At 36.3% G+C, this 24,309-nt stretch overlaps 2 protein-coding genes across 3 annotated transcripts; both read left to right on the top strand.

The window, feature by feature from the left end:
- The first annotated feature begins 820 nt into the window (after positions 1-820).
- LOC103330771 (mediator of RNA polymerase II transcription subunit 15a-like) lies at positions 821-12,754 on the top strand. 2 transcript variants are annotated; one of them, XM_008233379.3, is made up of 12 exons: positions 821-972; positions 2,372-2,475; positions 2,950-3,064; positions 3,297-3,396; positions 3,957-5,027; positions 5,807-5,877; positions 7,595-7,669; positions 7,809-8,993; positions 9,090-9,413; positions 10,776-10,961; positions 11,061-11,149; positions 12,379-12,754. In XM_008233379.3, exons 2-12 carry the CDS (start codon positions 2,411-2,413, stop codon positions 12,584-12,586), a joined length of 3,489 nt encoding a protein of 1,162 aa, XP_008231601.2. In that variant the 5' UTR covers positions 821-972; positions 2,372-2,410; the 3' UTR covers positions 12,587-12,754. The 2 variants fall into 2 exon arrangements, with proteins under 2 accessions (XP_008231601.2, XP_088907592.1); XM_089051466.1 differs by having other exon boundaries at positions 844-972; positions 2,399-2,475.
- Positions 12,755-22,154: 9,400 nt separating this feature from the next.
- On the top strand, positions 22,155-23,174 carry LOC103330781 (uncharacterized). The gene has a single exon (XM_008233390.2). It carries the CDS (start codon positions 22,155-22,157, stop codon positions 23,172-23,174), a length of 1,020 nt encoding a protein of 339 aa, XP_008231612.2.
- The last annotated feature ends 1,135 nt before the right edge of the window (positions 23,175-24,309 follow it).

A 24,309-nucleotide genomic window follows, 5' to 3' on the forward strand; every position in this document is an offset into this window, starting at 1 on the left:
CTCATGTATTACTACATATAAAGTCTAAATAAATCAATATAAATAAATGATTATGGTGTGTTTAATATTCTTTCATTAATTACAATATATTTTCTGCACTCACAATGTTTGTCAGCTCGCTATATAATCAACTTAAATCAGTTAAACCCATCATGCAATACATTTCCTTCCAATATTTTGTGATAAAGTAATAGATAATTGACTAAATAAACATCCTCCAATGTTTCAAGAAAAATTTCCAAGTTTTTCTTACAATTTCCGTGGTTTTTATTCAATTTTTATTGATATCGATAATATCCCGATATTTCCATTGAAATTTATGTGTTTTTGGAATACCGAAACTTCCGAAACCATCAATATTTTAGACTTTGAAAAGGGAACACAGAAAGCAGAAGAACTTGGATTGGTGGTGTTTGGGCAGAAATAAAATTTTTTCCCGAAATTTTATTTATTTTTAAGTTAAAATGTTCGTAACAATAAATCACAATAAGATAAGATAAAATCAACTAAAAAAAGAGAGAACCACTTTACATAGTAACAAAGCTCTTAGGAGATGTGCAATGAACCAAACCAGAAAATAGTAACAACATCAATTCTGTGGGATACCCAACTTCCAAATTTGAACCATATTCACACTGTGGCAGGGATTTTTTATTAAATGAGCCAGAGCTGTCCTCACCAAATATGCCAAGTGGGCAAAAACCCTCCTAAACCCCGAAAACACGTTTTCAAGTACACCAATTGCTTGCTTAGCAAGCATACACAATTCGCACGTGACCCACGGCCTCACGGCCTATAATTAGTTAATAAACTATACTCACAGTCTCCTACACGAAGCGGGAAAGGAAAGATATTGGGCGTTTGAGAGCTTCCTTCCTCTACTGCGACTCTGCCGAGGCCTTTTTCCAGACCCTCTCGCAGCTTTTCCTCTCAACCAATACTTTCGCTGCCGATTACAGCAGAGGTCAAAAGGTACACGAGTCCCTCCCTCTATGGCTTCTTCTTCCCTCTTGTTCATGGGTTTGGTGTTTTTTTCAATTTTTTTTTATTATAAATTTTTCTACTGCGGCTTATATTTGGGTTTTAATTTTTCTCTGTTTGATGAAATTTTTTGGGGTTTTCTGGGTGATGATACTTTGAATTGGTTATGCATGTGTGAATGTATGTGTTGGATTTGTTGAATTTGGGGTTTTTCTTTTTGGCATTTTTACAGTGAAGATATCGTCATTCAATGAAGTGTTGTGGTGCGTTGGTGTTGGGGCTTTGTTGTTGAAATTTTTTGTTGTAATGTTGTCCAAGAGTTTGGAGAAATCACTAAGTTATTAATGTTCCTTTAGGCTTTTGGCAAAATTCTACATTACTGAAGGTTGAAACATCGATACGTCATTTAGTAACAATTCCAATTTTTTTGAATTTTTCTTTTTGTTTTTAAAATCAGAGGAAGAAAAAAAAAAGGTCAAAGGCACAGTACCCGTTTGGTAATTTTTCAATTCTATAATAGAATGGGGAGAGGAAGAAGAAGAAAGCAAGAGAGCAGAATTGAGAGAGTATCGAGATATGGGGTTGAGGGTCTCTTCAACTTAAAAGCAAAATTTTTATTTTTATTTTTAACAAAACACTGGTTATTATGCAGTTTTAAAACACCTCCCGGCCTTAGACTAAATTGGTAAACGACTGTGGATACTTGTAATAGAGAATTTGCAGTTCTGGAATCCCTGTAATAAAGAATTATGTATATCTAAGAAGTTTGTTTCCAATGTAGTTTAACCAGTCTTTTAGGCCTCATAATCTTTATTATTTGCTTTCGTATTGAAAGCAGACTTGAGTTACATGATGCTGTGTGTTCTGTTCTCAAGCATGTCTACAAGTTTGTGATTCTTTTATTTGAACAAATCTGCCCTAGTAGTATCAGAATCATGATAAATACAATATATAATTAATAAAGGGAAGTCCTAGTTAATGTCTCCGCCACATTCATGGTGTAACTTCCCCTTCTCTCTACTGAGTGGTGCATATCATGAAAGGGGATGGGAGTTTGCCATGATTTATGTGATGTAGCCTTTTATGAGTATCATTTGATTGACTGGGATGCAAGTGGTTTTATTTAGATATGTTTTCAAAGTTTAGTCATTGACTCACTGGGGATGCTTCCTCTGGATTTCCTTTGTTGGCTTTACGAAATCGACAAGGAAAAAATTGTAATTGTCTATAAGATACAAGCACATGTATTCATTGTACGATAAGTAACATGCAGGTTGTCATTAGGGTGGAGGTTTTTCTGAACCTGTTTCCAGTCCTTACTGTTTATATATCTACCGTCACTATTTGTTCTTTTAAATGTGACCTACGAATTCCCTTGTCCTGTTTATAGTTACTGATTATTAAAGGCCTGTTCAAGCTAAAACTCGATATGGAGCCCGTCGATTGGAGAACTCAATTTCCTGCAGATTCTCGAGAAAGAGTTGTAAATAAGATGTAAGTTGAATAGCATTAATCATATCAAAACATTGTTTGAATTCCACCTCAAGGATTTTCCTTCTTTGATTACTTAAATATTATCTTGGCATTACAATTTTGGATTAGTACAATACTTTGTGTCATTACAATTTTGGATGTACATTGTGGGTACTGCCTTAATAAGTGTTTAATTACTTAATAAATAAATAATATTAATTTAGACATGTTAAGCTTTATGATAATTCTACATAGGCTGAGCTTGGGTGAGCATCAGCATGACTAATTGTTTTGCAGTATTTAACTTTTCTTCTGTATTAGTTATGAATTTTGCAAGCCAAGATTTTGAGCCTCGCGTAGATTTGAATGTTTATATATTACAATACCATTCTTTGACTAAGCCATTCTGATTGTTTACCAAAACTATTACATTTGATCTCTTCTTGAGCTTACATGGCTAGTAACTTTCTGACTGTGGAAAAATTTCTCATGCAGTATGAATACCTTAAGGAAGCGTTTTCCATCTTCTGACTCGGAAAAATGTATATCTGAAATCAAGAATATTGCTCTAAAGTTCGAGGAAAAGATTTATATGGTTGCCAGAAACCAGGTACCTTAGGTTATGAGATGCCTTTCTTCTCAAGCACATATTTCTGTTCTTTTCCTCAGCCTTGCCGCTCTTGAAACTCAACAGCCTCCTTTTAGTTATTGTGATATTTCTGGACTGCCTAGGTTTTAGAAGATAAATCATTGCAGTTCCTAATGCCTTTATTTATTTATTTATTTATGCTTATTTAAAACGAAAGAGTGTAAATTTAATGAACATTTCTTTTTTAATTTAGAAAGAATATGTAATGAAGATAATGTCAAGGTTGGAGGCAATGGTTCCTTCGTCATCAAAGTCAAACCCTCCCTATTCTGGTCTAAACACCTCGAATCCAGGTAAGACATCATTTTGAAAAACTAATTTATAGAGTTTTGCATTATGCATAAGAAAAGATTTAGGCTTTTATTTTTTCTACAGGGAAATGATTTTAGCACTCCTGATATCACCTCCCACACTCCTTTACTCTCTCTCACAAGAGGAGTGCATGAGGGTATTTTAGGGTGATTTTGGAGTGCCAAAATCATGACCCTTTCTTAAATCTGGAACAGTGTCAAAATATTACGCAATTTTAGCTTATTCTGTTGTTTTATATATCTTTCTTGGATACATAACATATGGTATTATATATTCCCTAGCTAAATTCTATTTGATATTTTTGTTATTTGTTTTTCAATCATGAAACAGAAAATTATTATTAGGTTTTTTTTTTGGGGGAAAAAACTGGGAACTGTTTTTTTATATCTTTTGGTGGCTACAAATTCAAATACTGGTATCACTGGGTTGAAGAGTAATATTGGTGTATATTTCTTATGTACTTCACCTATATTCCAATTACGTCATCTTGCTATTTCGATCTTTATTTTTCAATAACATCTTATGGCACTCCATCCCCAAGGTGGTAATCAAGGCCAATCAATTGCTGTTCAATCCAGAGATCAGTCTCAAGCACGGGAACAACATTCATTGCCTAATGTTCCAAATACCATTGCATCTGGTGGATTTTCTTCTAACTTAGCATCTGCACGGTCGACTGTCAGTGTTTCAGCTCGGGTTCCCTTGCCAAACAGTGCTACTGAAAATGCCAACTCGCAGAAGTCGGTAGGAAATTTATCAGGGCAAGGGGCACCTATCAATGTTTCTGCCAATAATGTGAGACAGGCGCAAGGGAGACAACATTTACCCCACATTGGTACTCAGCAGAACCATGAGCAACTAAATCATCATCTTGGTATTCAGGTCAAGCAGGAAAACATCTCACCATCATGTATAGCCCAGCAAAAACAACTACAGCAGTACCAGCAGCAGCAGCAGCAGAAACTCTTAAAACCTGCTCAGAAACAGACATCTCAACAATCTGTCATGCAAACTCCTGCCATACGGCCTTCTGAGACACATGTTGCTCCACTTTCTGATCTTCGGCAGGATCAGATGTCTTCTTTCGAGCAGACAACACGCTCTGTGATTAAGAATCATCCTCACACAGCATCTAGGCAAATACACCAATCACAGGAGACTCCTGATATTCATCAAAATGTATCATCAAGACCAGATAATCTAGCAATGCAATCACCAAAGCAATCACATTTGATAGGTACTCCTGGCTTGCAGCAGCAACAGACTAGGTTACCAGGCCAACCAAATAATGTACAACAATGGTTTCAGGTACAAAAAATGAATCTTTCAAGTGCACATCATGAACAATTGGCAGAAAGAAACAATATTTCTGTACCGCAACAAAGCTCGCAGCTGCTTGGAACACAATGTGCTAGCTCAGGCATGCTCCAAAGCAATTTTAAAATGCAGGAGGAAACCCAACACACTGCTTCGGCTCTTCTGCCAAATCAAGGTCAACGGTCACAACCACAGTCTCTCGAGAGGCAACTGAACTCTCAATCACAGCCAGATAAGATGCGACTGCTGCCAAATCCAACAGAACAAGATCAGCAGCAAACATATCAAACATCAGGTAAAACTGTAAAACCAAATCATGTAATTTGGCAGAAAAAATAGATTTGTTAGATAAAAGAAAATAAGTAGAAACACCTTCCTAGATACATTATTGTTATATTGTTGAGTTTCTAATTTTTACGGATGTGTGGGTAACCTCTAAATTGTTGCTGGCTAGTCCTAAATTCAACCCAAAGGCAAATGTCATAAATGTTGAAAAGCCTGACTGCCTTTTTTCTCATCATTCTGTTGGTTGGTTTTATTATCTATTGATTGACATGACTTTCTCTTCATTATCAAGCCTGGTTGCCTCTTTCCTCTTGCAGCTTATTTGGATTCTCATATCTTTTAGCAGTGAAATTAAATTTTTCTCTGATTGATGATTAGTTATATTATAAGTCATCACACCCTAGCTTCTGGGTAATCATAGTTGTTGCAATACTTTTGTGAAACTTTTGACTCCTCCATTAACAAACTGCAAAATCTCTACGACAATATTAGCTAGCTTCTAGGAATAAATATCTGCAGTAAAGATATGTTATACATATATATACCTTTTTTAAACTGGAAGCCATTGCCATTTTCTGGAATTATGTAGAAGTTGGATTTTCACCTTGATTATTAGTTTGTACCAAAAGAGGCTCACTTCTTAGGGCATCTATTCATCTCTGCCAGAATGAATTTTTAATTGAAAAAAAAATTGTAGAATTAAATACAACCCTCACTTCTATTTGCACAGTCATCCTATCAAATCTACTTTCAATTGACTTGTGCTTGCATATTTTTATAATTTTACAGGAACAGTAACGTCCACATCTGAGAAAAGGATTTCATTTGTAGACAACTGGCAAGAGGATATCTATAGGAAGGTACTCTTTCTCTGTCTTTGTCTATGTCTCTCTCTCTCTCTCATTTGATTGCTTATGTTTTATTCTTAACCTTTTTTTATGCGAATTTATGCTGACTGTCTATTACTCTATTCTAATGTTATTTGGGCACTGTTGTGCTGCTGCAAGTTGTAAGAATAGTTAATTACTTAATATGAAATATTAGTCGGAGAGGATTTGTTAGTCTAAGCCAAGTTCCTGCATTTTATTACTATATTAGCTTGTACTTTGTTTATGTTTGTATTTTATTTAAATATCTTGAGTCAGGTCTCTAATTGTTTGATATAGGCCACAATTGTGGGCTATGCATCTTATTTTAATAGTAGTCCACTTTAGCTTAAGCACTGGACTTAATTGATTGACTGAGAGATTTATTTATTTACCCCCTTTTTTTTTTTTTGCAAACCTCTGTAGGGATAATTTATTAAAAGAAAGAGAAAAGAACAAAGAGGGAGGAAATAGACTTCATATTGTAGTTAAAAAATGAGGACTGATTATCCTAGATAAGACAGTAATACACAAGCAATAATAAAGTCGTGTCAAATTATGACAAACTCCGTGATTAAAGTTATAATGAACTACACCATTAAATGCAATTAGAGTTTAGGTTGGAAAAATAATTATTCTTGGATGTTAAATTTGCATCCAATCACTGTGTGGCTTGATGCATAATTCTAGTGGAGGCATAAGCATCCTCTTACACATGGAAAAGTTAGCTGAACTCAAACATAAATGATTTAAGTTGTTGAACTTTAGTATAACTAACTGGTTTCATTTTGGTGAATTGGAAAGTGGGGTTTTATGCATTTCATTTAAACTGTTCCTTGGTCGAATTGGAACATTTTTAGTCTGACATTTTCAATTCATTACTAAACTATTTTTGAGTAACCAACTTGTTATGACTCACAATTGTGCAGAAACCGAAAATATCAGTTTTATGCTCTTGGCTTTCCACCTAAATTCTTTTCTTCGTGAAATAGGGTTTATTTTGCCCTGCATGAAATAAATGGAGGCTATCTACTTTTTCTTTATGAATACACTTCCTTGTTGGTGGTGGAGAGAAGCCGTAGGTTCTATGGAGATATAGTTTGTTAGCAATTATTTGGTCGATAGTGGAAAGAAAATAACAGGAATTTTGAGTAGTCGGAGGGGCATCACTTTTGGGGTTCAATTTCCCCTGCAACCTGTGACAGCCCCTTTTTTTCTTTTTGAACATGGATTGGGTAGCTGCTGTTTCCTCATCTGACTGTAGATTGAGAGCTGTTTTGTTTCATTCTTGTTTTTCTTTTCTTTTTTTTTCATTTCATCTTTTCTTGTTTGGTGCCCTGCATTTGTAGGCAGAAGCTAGGATCTTTTGCAGACTGCTGGTCCACTTGGGTTGTGTTCTACACTCATTAGTATACATTACATATTTCCTATCGGGAAAAATATTAATAGCCAAATTTCAGCCTTCTTTCTTACACAACTATTGACTTATTTATCTGATTGTTATTTTTCTAGATCATTTGGCATATGCAAAATCTTCTCATCCTGATAATGTGTGTGTGTGTGTGTGTGTGTGTGTGTGTGTGTGTGTTTTTTGTGTTGTCATAATTTTTGTGTGCAGATAAAATTACTGTCTTCCTATGGTTGCATAGGGAAATTTTATTTAAGAATTATATCTGTAGCTGAATACTTTTTAAAAAATGTTATTTTGCAGGTTGAAAGTTTAAAAAGCAAGTTTTTAACACCTCTTAGTGATATGCTTCGAAAAGTGACATATACAATCCAGCAGGTAAGTTACTGCTTCACTTCTTCAAGTTTTCTACCTTATCTATCCAACACAAGAACAAATGCTTTTTCAGCTTATATTTTAAAATTTATACATGACTAATTTCTATTATTGTTTTTAAAAATCTCTGAATTTTCTCCAGTTCAATTCCGTCTCTCAACAGACAGAAAGAGTCAGTATTGAGAGATATAAAGCATTGAAGAATAGGTTGACGGAGATCATTTTGCATCTAAATGTGCCCAAAAGCAAAATTACACCTTCTTACAAGGAGAATCTGGGTTCAATGGAGAGGCAAATACTGCTTATTCTTCACACATATGGAAGGGCAAAGCCTGTTCCCTCACTGCAGCATGGACAACTTCCTTCTGATGTGCACTCTACGCGTCAAATGGTGCAACTTCATTCTCAAACTCCTCAAATTCGTACACATCAAGACGAAAGGAAGCTACCATTGCAGTCAGTGAACTTGCAGTGTTCTGCAACAGGCAATGCGACAAACTTGGTGAACAGTTCTAGGTCTCCAGCAGAGCATCCAACCCTGAAACATAACATGGTGCATTTGAGAAAGAATTTGACTGAGCAATATTCAGGACAAGCAAATTCGTTGACTGCAGTGCAGCAGGTTGCCTCAGGATCCTCAAAAATCCCTTCAGGCAGTCCTCAAAAACCTAAGGTTCAGACCTCGTCACAAATACCCATACATGAAACCCAGTCTAATTTAAATGCTCTTGATTCTAGCTGTAGTACACTTAAAGATATGCACCTCAAATTACCTAAAGAAGAGCCGGCTGTACAGACTCAAAACCCAAAGCAAGAACTTCGAAGGCACATGATCACGGAGCAACTGGTGCAACAACAGAAAATAGTGCACCAGCATCATGAGCCGGTAAAGCTGCAGTCTGGAGCTTCATTTCCTCCTGCTGTGCCCAAAATTCTTGGTTCTTCCTGTCAAGAAATTTCTCAGTACTCTTCTCAGATTGACAAGAAAAATCTGCTGATACCCCTTACAAAAGCTAGAACGACTTTGTATCCCGCAAACTCCCCCTCTATTAAAATTTCTTCTTTGGTTCCCTTGGCTGCATCATCTAGGACAGGAGATTCTGAGAAACCTATTTCTGATACTTCATCCCTTTCAAATGCTGGGAGTACTGGAGATCCACAAGTCAATGTTGCACAATCTCCATCGCCCTTTGTCATCAGCACTCCTGGGATGTCTGCGTCACCCTTGCTTGAAGAGTACACTAATGGCATTCACCATAACACTTCAACAATAATTTCTGATGAGTTGACTGCTTCTGAGCAGCCTATTCAGCGCTTAACTAAAGTGGTTAGTTTGATTTGTTGCAACTTCCTCTTTGATTGTTCTAGAAAGTTTTGGACTTACCGCTTAACATCGAAAATTATTATCCTTGTCCCATTGCAGGTGAACTTGATGTCATCTAAAACACTAAGTGCTGCTGTTTTGGATATTGGTTCCATACTGTGTACAACTGATAGAATATTAGGACCAGAAACCGATGGGAGATCTATAGGTTCGTTTGGTAAAGATTTTGCGGAAGTGACCAATTCTCATTTGCTAAAGAGGTATTTGACCTGGCAAGATAACACCTTTCAAACAAGGAAACTTAAACGCTGCAGAAGTACAGTGCCAATGCATGTTGTTGATAGCTTACCGGAGTTTAGTGATAAGGAGAAATTTGACTTGGATTCAACTGCAATATCTTACATCAGAAGGCCTAGGATTGAGGTATGTTGCTGGTTTGATAGGATCTTTTAATTTCTTATAGCTAATAATTATATCTAATGATAGCACTCTCTCATGGATGCTGCCTGCAACAGAGCATCAGTGCAGTTGAGAAACTACCATCACTGTGATCCTTTTGGTTTTAATGGTTTGCTCATTTTTCTTGCCATTACCATCTGATATAAAAAGAAAGTGCTCTATCTCTTGTCTGCTACACAATGACCCAAATACTATCTGTCTTCCAGTTTCTTTCTTTCATTTGTAACAACTGCCTGGTATGAAAGGGACTCTTAAGTCATATCTCACATTTCTGTTTGCATTGAGAGGATCTTTCTGAAACGTATTTCAGCATTCATTCATTGGTTTATTATAGTAACCCGTAGCTTAACCTACATAATTTCATAAAAAGATTAGATAGACCGTATTTTGTCTATTCTATGAATTTGTGGAATTACTGTAGGTTATCTGAAAGAGTAATTAATTTGTGGTTACTTTCCCATGAAAATGATGTCAGCATCATTTGCAGAGTTTTAATGACTTTGTGATTGATTTATTATAATACTAGAATTAATTAATTAGTTTTTCCCTAGAACATCTATCTAATAGGTAATAAGTTATGCATATAAAGAACATATTAGGGAAGTCTCAATTCCAGAATTAATAGAAGAGAAGAAAATGAGACAATCTGTAGGCAATCTGATGTGCATGGGATTTGGAGTCGGTATCTAAAGCTCAATTGCATATCTTCCACCTTGATAAAAACCAGGAGGACATTATCATTTTAAAACTTTGCTTTTAATATCACAATACATGAATTATGTTTTGCTCAAGAAAATAGTTTGCTGTTTAGTTGACAAAGGAATTTCATGTTTATTTCAAGTTCAGAAATTCCCTTGTTTAGGGATCCCGTTCTCTACATTTATGAACCATTTTCTGTAATTTTTTATAAAATCTAGATTCTAACATTGTTCTGTTACCCGTGTTTGTTTGAAATGTATATTAGATATTTTTTAAAAATATTTTGTAAAATATCTATGTCAGTTCTCCTCATTATTGTTATAATATCCCTATATTCAAGCCAGGAAAGCTGTATAATATTTCCTTTAGGCAGAGAAAGTCAATTACTGTTCCTGATTCTAATTATTTGATGTTGTCTTTGTGTTGTACTGTGGTATCCCTTTCTGGTAAGCTTTTGTACATCTCTTAAAGTAAGACCCCATAGGGTTGAATTGGGATTACAAAAATAGATATATATATATATATTATATTTTATACACATATGAAACTTAGCTGCCTTCTCAAAACTTTGGGTCATAGTATTTCTCCATGTCCTTACTGTTATCATTAATGCATCACATGTTGCAGGTGAATCAAACCCTCTTAGAAGAAATTACAGTAATCAACCGCCAACTAATAGACACAGTACTGGATATCAGTGATGAAGACACCCCTCCAATAGTAGCCTCAGCCCCAATTAAAGTTGGTGAAGGAACCATCGTCAGGTGCTCCTTCATTGCTGTGGCCATCAGTCCAAGTCTGAAGTCAGAGCAGGTTTCAGCATATTGTTTTACACATTAGTCCAAATGTGATCAGAAACCACATGGCTACTTTTCGATTCCCGTATTAACTTTGTGTTCAATGTCTATGTAGCTTCCAATCCAGCCTTTACGATTGCTTGTTCCTGCAAATTATCCGTTGTGCTCCCCCATATTTCTAGACAAGTTGAGAGTGGACATCAGGTGAGACAATGAGCCTATACTTTTGTCTTTATTTGCTGTTTGTTTTATACATCGTGCTACAACCTGAAGCAACTGTCATCTTTCTTCCCTTTCCCAAAAAAATTATGTTTTTTCTTTTCACCAAGCACAACAACTAGCTGGCACAACACTTGTCACACTGCCTTCCTCACACATCTTCATAATCAGCCTTGCACAAGATGCACCACTGGAGGGACAGCCACATAAGAGGTCTCCTCCTTTGGAATCCTTCCATGTTCGACTGCCACCAACCATGCCAAATCTGCACATCTGGAGGCGTTTTGGCTATATTACTGCAGCAATATTTAAAATATGAACTGACAGAAAATGTGCCTGACTTACCTAGGAGTGACTTCCTTACATCCTCTCTACTAATGTAAAGTCCCAACCCTTTCAATGCTTTCAAAAAACCTGCCCGTTCCCCAGCTTCCTCATCCTTTAGATTCTTTCTAAAGCCAAAATCCCAGCAGACAGGAAAGTTGTTATTCATTGCTGTACTTACAACTGCTACATTAAGGCTACAGGATAGATATAGAGCTGAGGGAATTCCCTATTAAAAGGTCTTCCCCCTCCCAAACATCTTTGCCGAAATCCTATTCTCTCCTCATTTCTTACCAAGCTCACAATTTTTGATGAAATCCTCATAGCCAAGACTAATCTCTTTCCAAGCGCACCTACTAATTTCCCTCACCAATGTTTGGCATCCCACACATTTTTCGGCAACCAATACCTGCTTCTTAATTCTTATCACCACATGCCACAATGCCTCCATCATCAATATGCAATTACATTTTCCATGAATCAGATTACTTTCTTCTTGATACATAATGATGATGGAAATCATGACAAAGAGTGAACTCACTCTTGAAAATACGGCAGTGAAACTTCTTTTTTTTTTTTCTTTTTTTTTTTTGACAAAAAGTTCCTTAAGTTGTCGCTATAAACTTATAGTGGTTATTTGTCTCTGTAGAGAGGAGTGCTCTTATTAATTTAGGCCTTGGGCCTTTAAATGATTGTCCGAGATTTTCACTGTTTTTGTGCCACATGGTCAATTATGAAGATTTATGCCAGATTTTATAAAATCGTATTATCAACTTAATTCATTGGCATGCTTTTCATCTGACCACCCTTGCAAATGATGATTAATTACCAGTATAGTTACTATTTGTCCTCTTGGCCTAATGAACTTGTACCCCTTGTTGCTCTGGCAGTGATGAGCTAGAAGATCTTTCAGCAAAGGTGAAGTCAAAACTCAATATCTCTCTCCGGAGCTTGACGGAACCTTTGTCCCTTGGGGAGATAGCAAGGACATGGGATGTTTGCGCCCGAGCGGCTATCTCTGAATATGCACAGCAGCTTGGGGGAGGAAGCTTCAGTTCTAAGTGTGGAATGTGGGAAGACTGTCTTAGTGCTGCTTGAATCATTTTTGCATGTACAGTGCCTGCCTGTTCAGAAGTTCCTCTTAATAAGCAGCATGCTCTGTGGAAGATACAGTCATGTGGTATATAGTCTGCTGATTGTATAGATTTGGATGACAATTGGACCCTTTGAAAACAAAATTTTTGTTTGATGTACAAAAGTTTTGGATATTAAGAGCTTGTGTAGTAATTTTCTTTCTTTTGGTTCTGATGTGTTTTCCTTCTTTCTCTTTAATTAAAACAAATGGGGGAAAAAAAAGCAACAAAAAAATTCTTACAAAATATGAACCAGATCCCCTACAAGGCTATAACTTATATAAGTGTTGCTGAATATATCGCATTTTAAATGTTTGGCCATCGAAAATAAATCTGCGATAAGGAAGGACTGCCCCTGCATATTTAAATGTTTAATTTAGGTCCAATTATAGTCTAAAATATCGATAATATGAACGGAATATCGAGAATATTATTATTTTTTCGGGTTAAGGATATTTTGGAACAGATCCGTACACCCCATAAGGTTTCAATTTGTTTTCACAAAAACCCTTTTCGTTGATTGTTTGTCTAAAAATTGATGATTTCATTGAAAAAAAATATATATGCAAATGACAAAATTAACCTCAATGAAGTATATGCAATCTAATCTCAAAAGCCAACTTTGTCATTTGGCGAATTTCTAAAACCTCAACTAGGGTCATTAAAGCTCAATTTTTGCCCTTTTTGGATTCAGCTTCATGATTTACCTATTGACTGTCGAGGAGAGATGACGGTGGCACTCATAGGCAGCTGCTTTAGGGAGGTCTCGAAGATCTATTTGGGGAAAGAACAAAATGGCTTTGTTCGTCAACATCAGGGTGAGGGTGGTAGTGGATATTAGTAAACCATTGGCAAGAGGAGCGATGATCAATAGTGGGGGAGCTAAACACTGGATTCGTTTTAAATATGACCGTTTACCAGTCTTTTGTGCAAGATGCGGGTTGCTGGGACATGAAGCGAGGAGTTGTTTGACCAAAATTTTTGGATGTGGAATCCAATATAGCAATGATTTGCGGCTGTCATTGTATCTAAAAGGGACACTAACGGTGTACCAGAGAGCTCTTCAAATTTTTCTTATGGCTCTTGGGGAAGTGGTGGGCTCAAATTCACTCAATGCGGTGATGGTGGTGGGCGAGTACCGGTGGAAGAACGGCGTGCTGGTAAAGAAGCATTAAATGGTGACCGTTATGGTAAGGGTAAAGTTTCTCATATGACTGTAAATGAGAATGATCTGGGGGAGGGTACTAGGGATGTTGACATTAATGGGGCATTTCTCAAGGAGCCAGGAAAAAAAAGTAACGGTTTGAAGATAATTATCAAAGGAAAAAGAATTAATGTGGCACAATTAGGACATTCAAGTCATGGTTTGAATACCATTTAAAATAATTCTTGGACAAATTCAAAGGTGCCATTTGAGCATACTTCCCTTCCCTAGGCCAAAGCAGTCAACTTGTCCATGGAGGGCTAAGGGAAGAGGTTGCTACCCAACCTAAGGCCCTGAGGATCCAAGTTTGGTAAATTTTTCTTATGGTGCCACTGAAAAGGAATTGGGTAAGCGAAAGTGGAAGACAGGAGTGAGAGGAGTGCAGTTATCTACTGCGGGCCAACCTCACCAACCTTTGGCTCAAGAAGAAAATCTACAAACCTTGTTTTCTGGGGTTTCAGGGCGGAAAAGAGTAATACGGAAGACGATGGAGACTTTGGAGGTTGAAGGGAGGAAGAGGAGGAAATCTGCAACTTTAATCAAGGAAGGAGAAAAGGCTACAATACCAGTGATGGGGTCAGCAATACTACCCTGTCACTCATCATGAATATTTTCGCTTAGAATGTACGTGGGCTTGGGAACCCTAGTACGTTCCATGACTTGAGGTTCCTCCTCAAATTAATAGGGTCAGCTTAGTTTTCTTGTCAGAAACTAAATTATCAATAGATGGAGCAGTTTAAGTTACAGTTGGGGTTTCATGAGAATGTAGTTGTGGGACGTAAAGGTTTGAGTGGTGGCTTATTGCTATGGAAAGAGGGTTGGAGTGTGTCAGTTAATTCAGTTTCAACTGCATATATTGATGTATTTGCTACTAATCCTAACGGATTCTCCTTTCGATTTATCGGGTTTTATGGTCATTCAGAACCAAGCCAAAGACATCATTCATGGGAACTTCTTTGCAGGCTTTCTCATAGAAATTCAAGGCCTTGGATTTGCATGGGAGATTTTAACGAAGTGATGCACGAATGGGAGAAGTCAGGAGGACGAGATCGAAGTAGAATGGCAATGGATGCGTTCAAAGATGTGGTTAACAATGTTGCCCTTTGTGAGGTAAATTATATAAGGCCTCATTTCACGTGGTGGAATAAGGGGGAGGCAATGCAATGATGGAAGAGCGTCTTGATAGAGCTTTGGTTATAGATGATGTACTTTTGGAGTTTTTTCCTCAAGCAAAGGTTGTTAACTTAATCTCTGACTTTTCATATCATTATCCAATCTCTCTGGAGTTAGGTCCCAATGAAAGCAGATTTTCTTGTACTAGGAAGGGAAGGCATAGATTTCATTTTGAAGAATTTTGGGCCTCACTTTTACATAAGATTGAATTATGTGGACAACGACTGGACTGCTATCTTGTAATGAGATATGTTACTGTATGGAAGAGGGGCCTAGTTGGCTTCACTCTTACTTTCAGAATGATTTGCGCTCTTTACATTCTATTGATGAATAAAGTCAATTGGCCTTTGGCCTTTAATCCAAAAAAGAAAGAAAGAATGAACTCTATGTGATATTAAGTGACTTACGTATCTTACCATGTAATGTATAAAGTGTAAAATATTGTAGTGAATCATTATAAATAAATCATTATGGTGTGTTTAATTTTATTTCATTAATCACTACATATTTTCTACACTCGTAGTGTTTGTCAGCTCGCTATATAATCAACTTAAATCAGTTAAATTCATCATGCAATGTATTTCCTTCCTTTTTAAAAAAAAAATATTTATGATAACGTAATAAATAATTAACTAAATAAACATCATCCCAAGTTTCAAGAAAAATTTTCAAGTTTGTCTTACAAATTCCGTGGTTTTTATTCAATTTTTATTAGGGAGTTTCACTAAAACACCCAAAATGGAGGTTGAAATTATAAAAAAATCCAACACCCAAAACACTTTATAAACACACCCAAAACCCATCATTACACACACTCAAAACCCATTTATAAACACACCCAAAAAGTTGACTTTGGGGTTGATTTTGAGTGTGTTTCTATGTTTAAATAGTGCTTGAGTTTTTTTATAAATACATGTCTAGGATTGGGTTTATTTATAAATTTGTATTTTTATTAATATCGATAATATCCCGATATTTCCATAGAAATTTCAATATTTTTAGACTACCGATATTTTCGAAACCACATATATTTTAGACCTTGAGTCCAATTACAATTTTGGGTCCGCAAAATGGTCTAGTTTGGAAGTCCCCCAAAAGTTATCATTCAACATTACACTACCAGTTGCGTTCAACATTTAAATGTTGGTTTTCTTTTTGAGTAATGCTATTTAGACACACAACATTGACCATCTTAACTGACAACCTTATGTGGCAACTGATGTGTCATGCCATGTCAATTAATGAATGTTGCCATGAGATCACTCATTAGGAATGCTAGGGTTTTTTAATTTATTTTTTAATTGACATGGTATGACACATCAGTTGCCACATAAGGTGGTCAGTTAAAGTGGTTAATGTTGTGTGTCTAAATAGCATTTCTCATAAAGTAATTGAATGGGCCGAGTAGAATAGGAAACAAAGGCGTCCTTTTTGGTGTGAGTGTGCTCAGCGTGTCAATATCATGGAGAAATGGTCATTAAAGGACACCCAAATGTTAAAAGACATCATTTGAAAAAGAAAATAGTTGACAAGATGATTTTTCATTATTATAATTAAGACATAGAATTTGAATTTAAGTATTAAAACTAACATGTTGAAGAGTTTTTGAAGTCCACTCGTATTCCCTTCTTCCTAGTTTGGCTTAGCCCCAAATGGAAAACACAAATCCTGCCACTTATTACAAGGAATGTTACGGTAGATATTACAAGGACTTTGAATTGGTATGCAAATAATATCAACCAAATATCAAACACTTGCAGATATGATTTTTACAACACAGAGATTAATGCATACACAGTGAAAACTAGTTGTTACTTGAGTAACGTAGTATCAAAAACAGATATTATTTCATAAATTGTATTAAAATATTCATTATTGTAAACCTGGAATTAATATGTATGTACATCAACTTAATTTTGCCATCCAACTCTGAAGTACAAGTGTATGATGGAGGCATTCTTTGAGGATAAACTTTCTCATTTAGGGTTAGAATTTTTTAAAATTAAGTCTATTAAATCCTGAATTTTTTTTTAATTTTAAAAAATACATCCTTTTTTTTATATATATATATAGAATAAGCGACAATTTTTATTGAAAATCCATGTTTGCTTAAAGAAAGTAGTCGATTATCGGTTGTTAGAAAATGGAAGAATACGCTATAGAATTAATCTAAGATTTTTTTCTTCTAAACTCTAGCATGGGACGTAAACCGTATTACCATAGTACCATGGGTATAAAAAGAGTTGACTTTTTATATGGGGTGGCAATCAGTGCATCGAGTTTTAAAGGAGCTTATACTAGATTTTTAAGGGATTGAGACCAAACCAGAGGGACTAACGTGGGCGTGAGAGTGCTTGATGATCATATCGAGCGTGGGGTTGACGTAGAAGGCGGGGGGTGGCGGGAATAGGACTCCATGAGCCAGATGCTGAGGAGGATGTTCTAGGTGTCACCGTGAAACGACATGGGAATGGTGCCGTTGGCCTGGAGGAGGTTGGCAGAACGACCATCGTTCTGGGTGAACATATCACTGTTTTGGGGTTGAGGGAAGGGTAGGCGGTGGTGAGAGAGACGAGGTGATTGTGGATGTGCTATTTGGTATCTTAGGCATAAGGGAGGGAAGAGGGGCCACGCTGCGAGAGGACTGAGCTCAGGAACTGCTGAATCAGTTGTGGGTTCGCTGGGGTTTGACCAGCCGGCGAAACCATCGCTATTTGGGTGGGGAAAATTGAGATTTCAGATTGTGAGAGAGAGAGAATTTTGATTGTTGAAGTGAAATTAGGGGATTGGTTTGTTCGTTATGTTTGCTTTGGGGAGAAGGGCTTGTGAAATTAGGGGTCTGACCTTTTTTATTTTATTTTTTAAATACAAATCGCATTATACTTCTATTTAATCTAAATTATCATAAGGAATTCAAACTTTAATGCAAACTGATATTATACTTTAATTAATCTAAATTATCGAATGTGATTCGAACTCCTATGCAGAGTGGAGATCATATCCACTTTAATCAACTTGGCTAAACTCATATATATGATTTTTATTTTTGAGAAGCAATTTTTTGAGTGTCCATGGTTAACAAGGTTGAAGCAGACTCTCAAAGTGACAGGATTTATACTAAATTCTCAGGATCAGTGGGATAGATTTATACTTGTTTCAACAAAAACATGCAGCAAGTTGATGTCTAAAGAATATACGTACACATACAAGTCAGCAAGTTGCAAAACAAAGCATGCCTTACAGTTTACCTGGTTAGATTAAAATGCATATAAAGATGAGAAACTGACCTAATGCGTAATTGCGCAGGCTCACTTTCTTCTTCCTCCATGCTGTACAAATGAATCATGCCTTTGAGCTCTGGCCTATTAAGTACTGAAAGGTCAACGTTTCAGTTTCCCAACTGAGAATATCATGTAATCAACCAGTGTTTGAGCATGGCACTCGATTTTAAAAAGGTGAGGCGAATTGAGTGAAAATCCAGTGCAAGTGATGTAGTCGGATTAATATTGACACTGTAATAACAAATACATGGACGGTTTCAATTGCTTGAAGTACACATTCAAAATAAACTTAGACTAAATTATTTATTGATCCAAGGGAGCATAACATGTTACATGGAAGCCAACGCATAAAAAGGAGAAAAAAAAAACCAGCAAAAAAGTGAAAACCAGTTTTGTAATTCATGTTCAGCACTGTCAAAGCATTTTCCAAACTCCATTGGTATACGATTTTACTACACCTATTACAAATGGTTTAGCCTCAACTTTTTCATCCTGCATCACAACAGAAGCAGTCAGATCACTAAGAAAAACAGTGAAATCATTTTGAAGTATATTGCTGACCACTGCACATTTTTGAGTTATTAAAAGCAATATTAGCTAGATACATATCCTAATACCTTAACATGGAGAGACACCATAATTGATAATAAATGGAAATAGTAGAAGTTACATGCGAGGAAGATAAGAAAAGTAGAGAGATTCAAGGATAGAAAATAAGTAAAGAGAGGATCAGCGAAATTGGAGTAGCCACTCACCAGTTTTATGTATATGAAAATGCTATGCCAAAAGGAATGGAACCTTTACAAAGATAAGTTGGGAGCCCCACATAGTCTGGGTTTGATTACTCAAGATACCTAGTATCTATCTTGCTATCTGCTAGACTTTCCTGCCTCCCAATGATTGTAGGGTTTGTCTCGCAGCCCCAGACAAACTAGCAATCATAACCAAACATAACCCAATAAAAGGTAGAATGGAGAGAAGAACATGGTAGATGTGCTCTAATGCCAACTCAAAATGTACTTGGTTGCTCTCATGCCAAATTAGAAGTTAGATTAGATGAAGATAAGAAAAATTGAGAGATTGGGAGGAGAGAAAAAGAAGAAAAGAGAGTGAGGCTTGGTCAAATTAGGGTTGCCTCTCCTCAAAAATACAATAGCATACTCCTATATATATTTCTACAAGACTGTTCCAGTAATAATAACAAAACGAGAGAGAAACTAATAATGAAATTCATGATAAGAAGTTTCAGTAAAGAAAAAGTGGCCAAAATTTTCTTAATGCATACCTTCACCATAGCAGGACTCATAAGAAACTTGGCTCCTGCTATCATTTCCTTTTGGCATTCTCAACATTTAGTACAGTTCCTACCTGCAGGGCACCTAGCTACCACATTCAGAATAACTAATTTTTAACGGATTCAATTTATGGGGACCTGTACTTCACCCTTCTTGTAATATGGAAATAGAATGTTGAATGCCAATCAAAAACACCTTCATATAAAATTTATTTCAGGTTGGTCACTGCTACACATACAACCAGATTGGTCACTTAGAGAAATTTGAAAGAGAAGCTATTACAGGTTTTCTAGTAATCCAAGATTTCCTAGCTTGAACATTTATTCTACAAGGTATTTCATATAGCATCCAAGGAATCGACAGTGTATGGCTCTTCTTTCACATTGAACCAATATTTATGTTAAAAATTGCAGACATAGCATATCTGCAAATATTACTTATAAGCTTTAATGCATTCTGTGTCAAACACCATGACTTAGAGCCCACGAGAAAATGAAAAAAAAAGTCAAGATATTGATGAGGAAAAAGATGATTACCCCTAGGACTCTTGTAGGATGGTCATGTACTAGCTGCTGTAGAACCTGTGCAGGAAGGGGAAAAAAGAGCATAAGCTTTCAATCTAAGTGATCATTTTTAATAGGAAACAGGAAAGTTCGAAAGTTTAAACAACCTCAAACACACAATCCCCAGCTACATATTAAGAAATATAAAAATATTAGAAACACATCACTGGTGATCCAAAATGAAAGTAAATTACTGCACTGTAGATCGCCTAAAATATGCAAACATGCACCAAAAATTTCTTGTACAAGGATTGCGCTTCCTCGGCAGTTAGTCACTTTTTTTCTGATAAAATGTGGTACTTATTGTCAGCCTAGCAAGAGAAATAGAAGAAAAGGAAAAGCGATTGAAAATAAATGGGGGTTATCTCCTTAGAATGAGAAAGACAACCATTATATATCAACCAATATATTGATGCTTGCAAAAATAGGAAACAGCAGATATTTCTTGCCACCATATGAAGTTGTAACCCAAATTCCAAAATGCAAGGCACCTTAGGCTTGGCAAGAATTTAAATACCGTGAGGGACACCTGATTCAAATACTTGGCGATATGCCACGGTGGGCAAGTAATATATTTCAGAAATTCCAAACCGATGCAACTGATTCGATTATTACACAAATATGATCAAATTATAAAAATCTAACTCAGAGTAAAACATTCAGTTTACTATGAATATTTTTGTTGTTTAAAAGCTTTAGGTTTTTCTTTCATATTTAACAACAGAGCTTGTAAGGAAACAAGTTTCTACTTCCTGTACGAAATTTAAGGGAAAAAAAGAGTTATGAATGGAGAGCTCACAACTAAAATTCCACCAGGAAGTGCAGCACATGCAGCTTCAATTGCCATCTCTGCACTACACAAAAGGGAAACAGACAGTAAGCCCAAAAACCTGGGGCAAATAATCTGCTTAAATTTACAAAAAAATACAAAAAAATCTTTCTAACATCGCTATAAAATTCAATCTTAATAACTCTATCACCCTGTTTAACTTTTGACAAATGAAGATGAGCACTACTATCCTTTTAGATCAATGAGAAATATTATTCAAACAAAATGCAGTACAAGCAGCCAGGGTCACAATACATCAACAAGCAGGTTTTCCTGCACAAGAAGCATAACAGAAACTAAAAAACAAGTCAATTTCAAGCTAAAAAGGAGCTGAGCACCCCTAAGCCTAATGAAGATTCCTATTCTCAGTACTACAAGATATAAATTACAAAGAAACTCTCCTATCTATTTGTTTCTTGGCCATTTCCATACAAAATTCTCTGCTCAAGTATTTTGATGACATTCAGGAAGAATAGAAAATACTTGACCTACAGACCTGCATCCCAAATTGAATAGACACGACCCAGCATGCACGAGACAGATGCTTTGTTTTTCCAAGAAGTAAATCTCCGACAGAAGAGTGAAATCTTCAAAAAATTAAAAGCACCCTAAGATATTCCTGGAAAAAGTGTTTTTATTTTAGAAAAATTAAAATCTGATGTTTGCAAGTGGTTGTATTTCCCGGAAAGGGTATTTCACTCTAGCCTTTATTTGACTTCGGACCAATCACTGATGACTGATGCATAGCAGTCCGCCCAAAGGAATAATAATTGACTTTCTAACTAGTTTCAAATTGTACAGAGATAACACAGCTTTCCTGGCTTGAATTATGGGATATTATATTATACCAATAATGAGGAGAACCAAAATGGATATTTCACAAAATATTATTTTAAAAAATCTTTCATAAACATTTCAAACACACGCGGATACTCTAACAGAACATGGTTCATAAATGTAGAGGAGGAGGATCCCTAAACATGGGAATTTCTGAACTTGAAATAAACATGAAATTCTTTTGTCAACTAAACAGCAAAATATTTTCTTGAGCAAAACATAATTCATATTACAATAACAAAATGAGATTTCTTTCCAAACATGAACGATAAGGCATTAATTCAAGCCCTTAATAAAAAAGAGTTGATGTCCCCAAATCTTTTCATCAAACTCAAAATTTCTATGCTCAGGATGGGTGAAGAACTCAGACTAGAACGTCTAAGCCCCACTTCTGAGGCTTCTAACATCTCAGCCACCTCGGATGATCTGCCACCAACAAAAAAAGATGGCCCAGAAAATCTTAACCAAAAAATGAAAAAGAAAATTGTCATCGATGATTCTGATGACGATGATACTCAACAACCCCCACAACAACCACCGCCACCACCAGTCGTCAGCTCATCGTCGTCGCCATCACCAAGTTCTCGGCTCCGACTTGATCTGAAGCTTTGCAACGACGACTCTGCTCATGGGTTAGGGTCGTCGTCGTCGAGGGTTGAACTCAGCCTGTTCAACCCTTCGAACCTGGGTGCTTCCAACCCGGGCTCATCAAACCCGGTCTCAGGGTACTCTCAACCCAACGAGACCATAGACGAGAACCCACGCGGAAGTGATGACAAAAGATCCCAACCTAGGGTTTTCACGTGCCACTTTTGCAAGAGGGAGTTCTCTACTTCTCAAGCATTGGGAGGGCATCAAAACGCTCACAAACAAGAGCGCGCCTTGGCCAAAAGGCAACAAGGAGGACTTGAAAATATGGGAGGTGTCTTGGGACATTCACCCTTTTCTTATTACAACCCATATTCCAGTCTCTCATCACCCTCTCTCTATGGATCTTTCAATAGATCTCTTGGGGTTAGGATGGATTCCATGATTCACAAGCCTTCTTATCCATGGTCCTCAACCCCCGGGCGGTTTGGCCCTAGCTCTGGGGCATGGTCATCTAGGGCAGGTAGCCTCTTGAACTTCCAATCCACTATTGATAGGCTCAACCTAGAAGGCCTTCATGCTAATGCTCCCAGTGGAATATTAGGGCTTCCAGGAACCAGTAGCGCTTCAAGGTTTGATAAGGAAATCGATGTTGTTCACAACTTTGGTGGTTCGAGTTCGAATTCTGAAATTAACAGGCCAATCCTTGGTGATCTTCTCCGCCGTGAGCCTCCAACATCCGATACTGATGCTGCTGGCCTAGATCTGTCTCTTAAACTTTAGATTTATATTGTTCTTTGCTGTTGTTATTTTTTATTTTAATTTATGTAGTACACAGTGCATGATTTGAGTTTGATTAGATCTTAGGTTTTTGTTGTTGTTTGTATTTCCATCCACAGATCTTTTGTATTGTTATGAAAATGTTGAATAAAAATAGTCGATGTGTTTGTACATGTATTTGATTGGGTTTTAATGTTTTTTATTTTATTTTTATTATAAATTAATTCATCAATTCAGCATCTGGCTTATAACCCTTTGGTGTTTGATGTGTGTGCTATTTAGGAAGATGCAGGCATGATGCAATGCAAAGCAGTCCACTGTTTTAATTAGTTAGCAGAACTGAATGTAAATTCGATGATGCGAATATGGAAAAGTCATCACCAAAGCGAAGACACAAGATTCTCAACTCTGCACATACTGAATGACAAATTAACTTATGAAAAGTTTTCTTGTCCATTGGCATGTTCAACACGTCCTACATAATAATGACAGAATCCCATCAGAGCACGAGTTAATCATATACAAATAGGCATAGTGAAACGCAAAGGCTAATGCTATACAAAAACTTTCACAATTGAACCCGGGCAAAGGGTTAAACCGAAAAACAAATCATAAAAGAAATAAGAATCCAGGAGTAATGACTATATCTGATATTCTATATATAAATCTGGAGCAAAAATGAGTTTTCATATCATACTTATTGAACTACACATTTCCCGGAGAAACGGTCTCTAAAGAAAAATTGTGAAAAAACAATACAGAAAAAATAGAAAAGAAACCATTGACATATATATATATATATATATACAGGAATATAACTAGAAACTATATCATTTCTACTATAATCAATGGTGTAGAGGTGATGCGTTTCTAGTCCGCTATGTGAGGCGTAAGCCTTTTGAATATTAATTTATTTAAATAAAAAAATTAATAAATAATAATACAGATAAATTGTACTACTAATTCTTATTGAGCCAGAATATTCTATAAAAAATATGAGTACTAAATATCATTCAAGCATAATAATCAATCTCAGAAGTAGGGCTTAGACATTCTAATCTAGGTTCTTTAGCCATCCCGAGCATAGAAATTTTGAGTTTGATGAAAAGATTTGGGGACATCAACTCCTTTTTTTAAA

Source organism: Prunus mume, linkage group LG5 (genome assembly GCF_029339155.1).
Source record: "Prunus mume cultivar Tortuosa linkage group LG5, ASM2933915v1, whole genome shotgun sequence".
Taxonomy (NCBI): domain Eukaryota; kingdom Viridiplantae; phylum Streptophyta; class Magnoliopsida; order Rosales; family Rosaceae; genus Prunus; species Prunus mume.

What these genes read in the sequence shown, in the direction of transcription:
- LOC103330771 (XM_008233379.3), top strand. Translation starts at nt 2,411, where the DNA reads ATGGAGCCCGTCGATTGGAGAACTCAATTTCCTGCAGATTCTCGAGAA. An exon ending in GCAAACATATCAAACATCAG is followed by an intron (nt 5,028 to 5,806) that starts GTAAAACTGTAA and finishes ATAATTTTACAG; the next exon opens with GAACAGTAACGTCCACATCT. An exon ending in AAGTTGAGAGTGGACATCAG is followed by an intron (nt 11,150 to 12,378) that starts GTGAGACAATGA and finishes TTGCTCTGGCAG; the next exon opens with TGATGAGCTAGAAGATCTTT.
- LOC103330781 (XM_008233390.2), top strand. Translation starts at nt 22,155, where the DNA reads ATGGGTGAAGAACTCAGACTAGAACGTCTAAGCCCCACTTCTGAGGCT.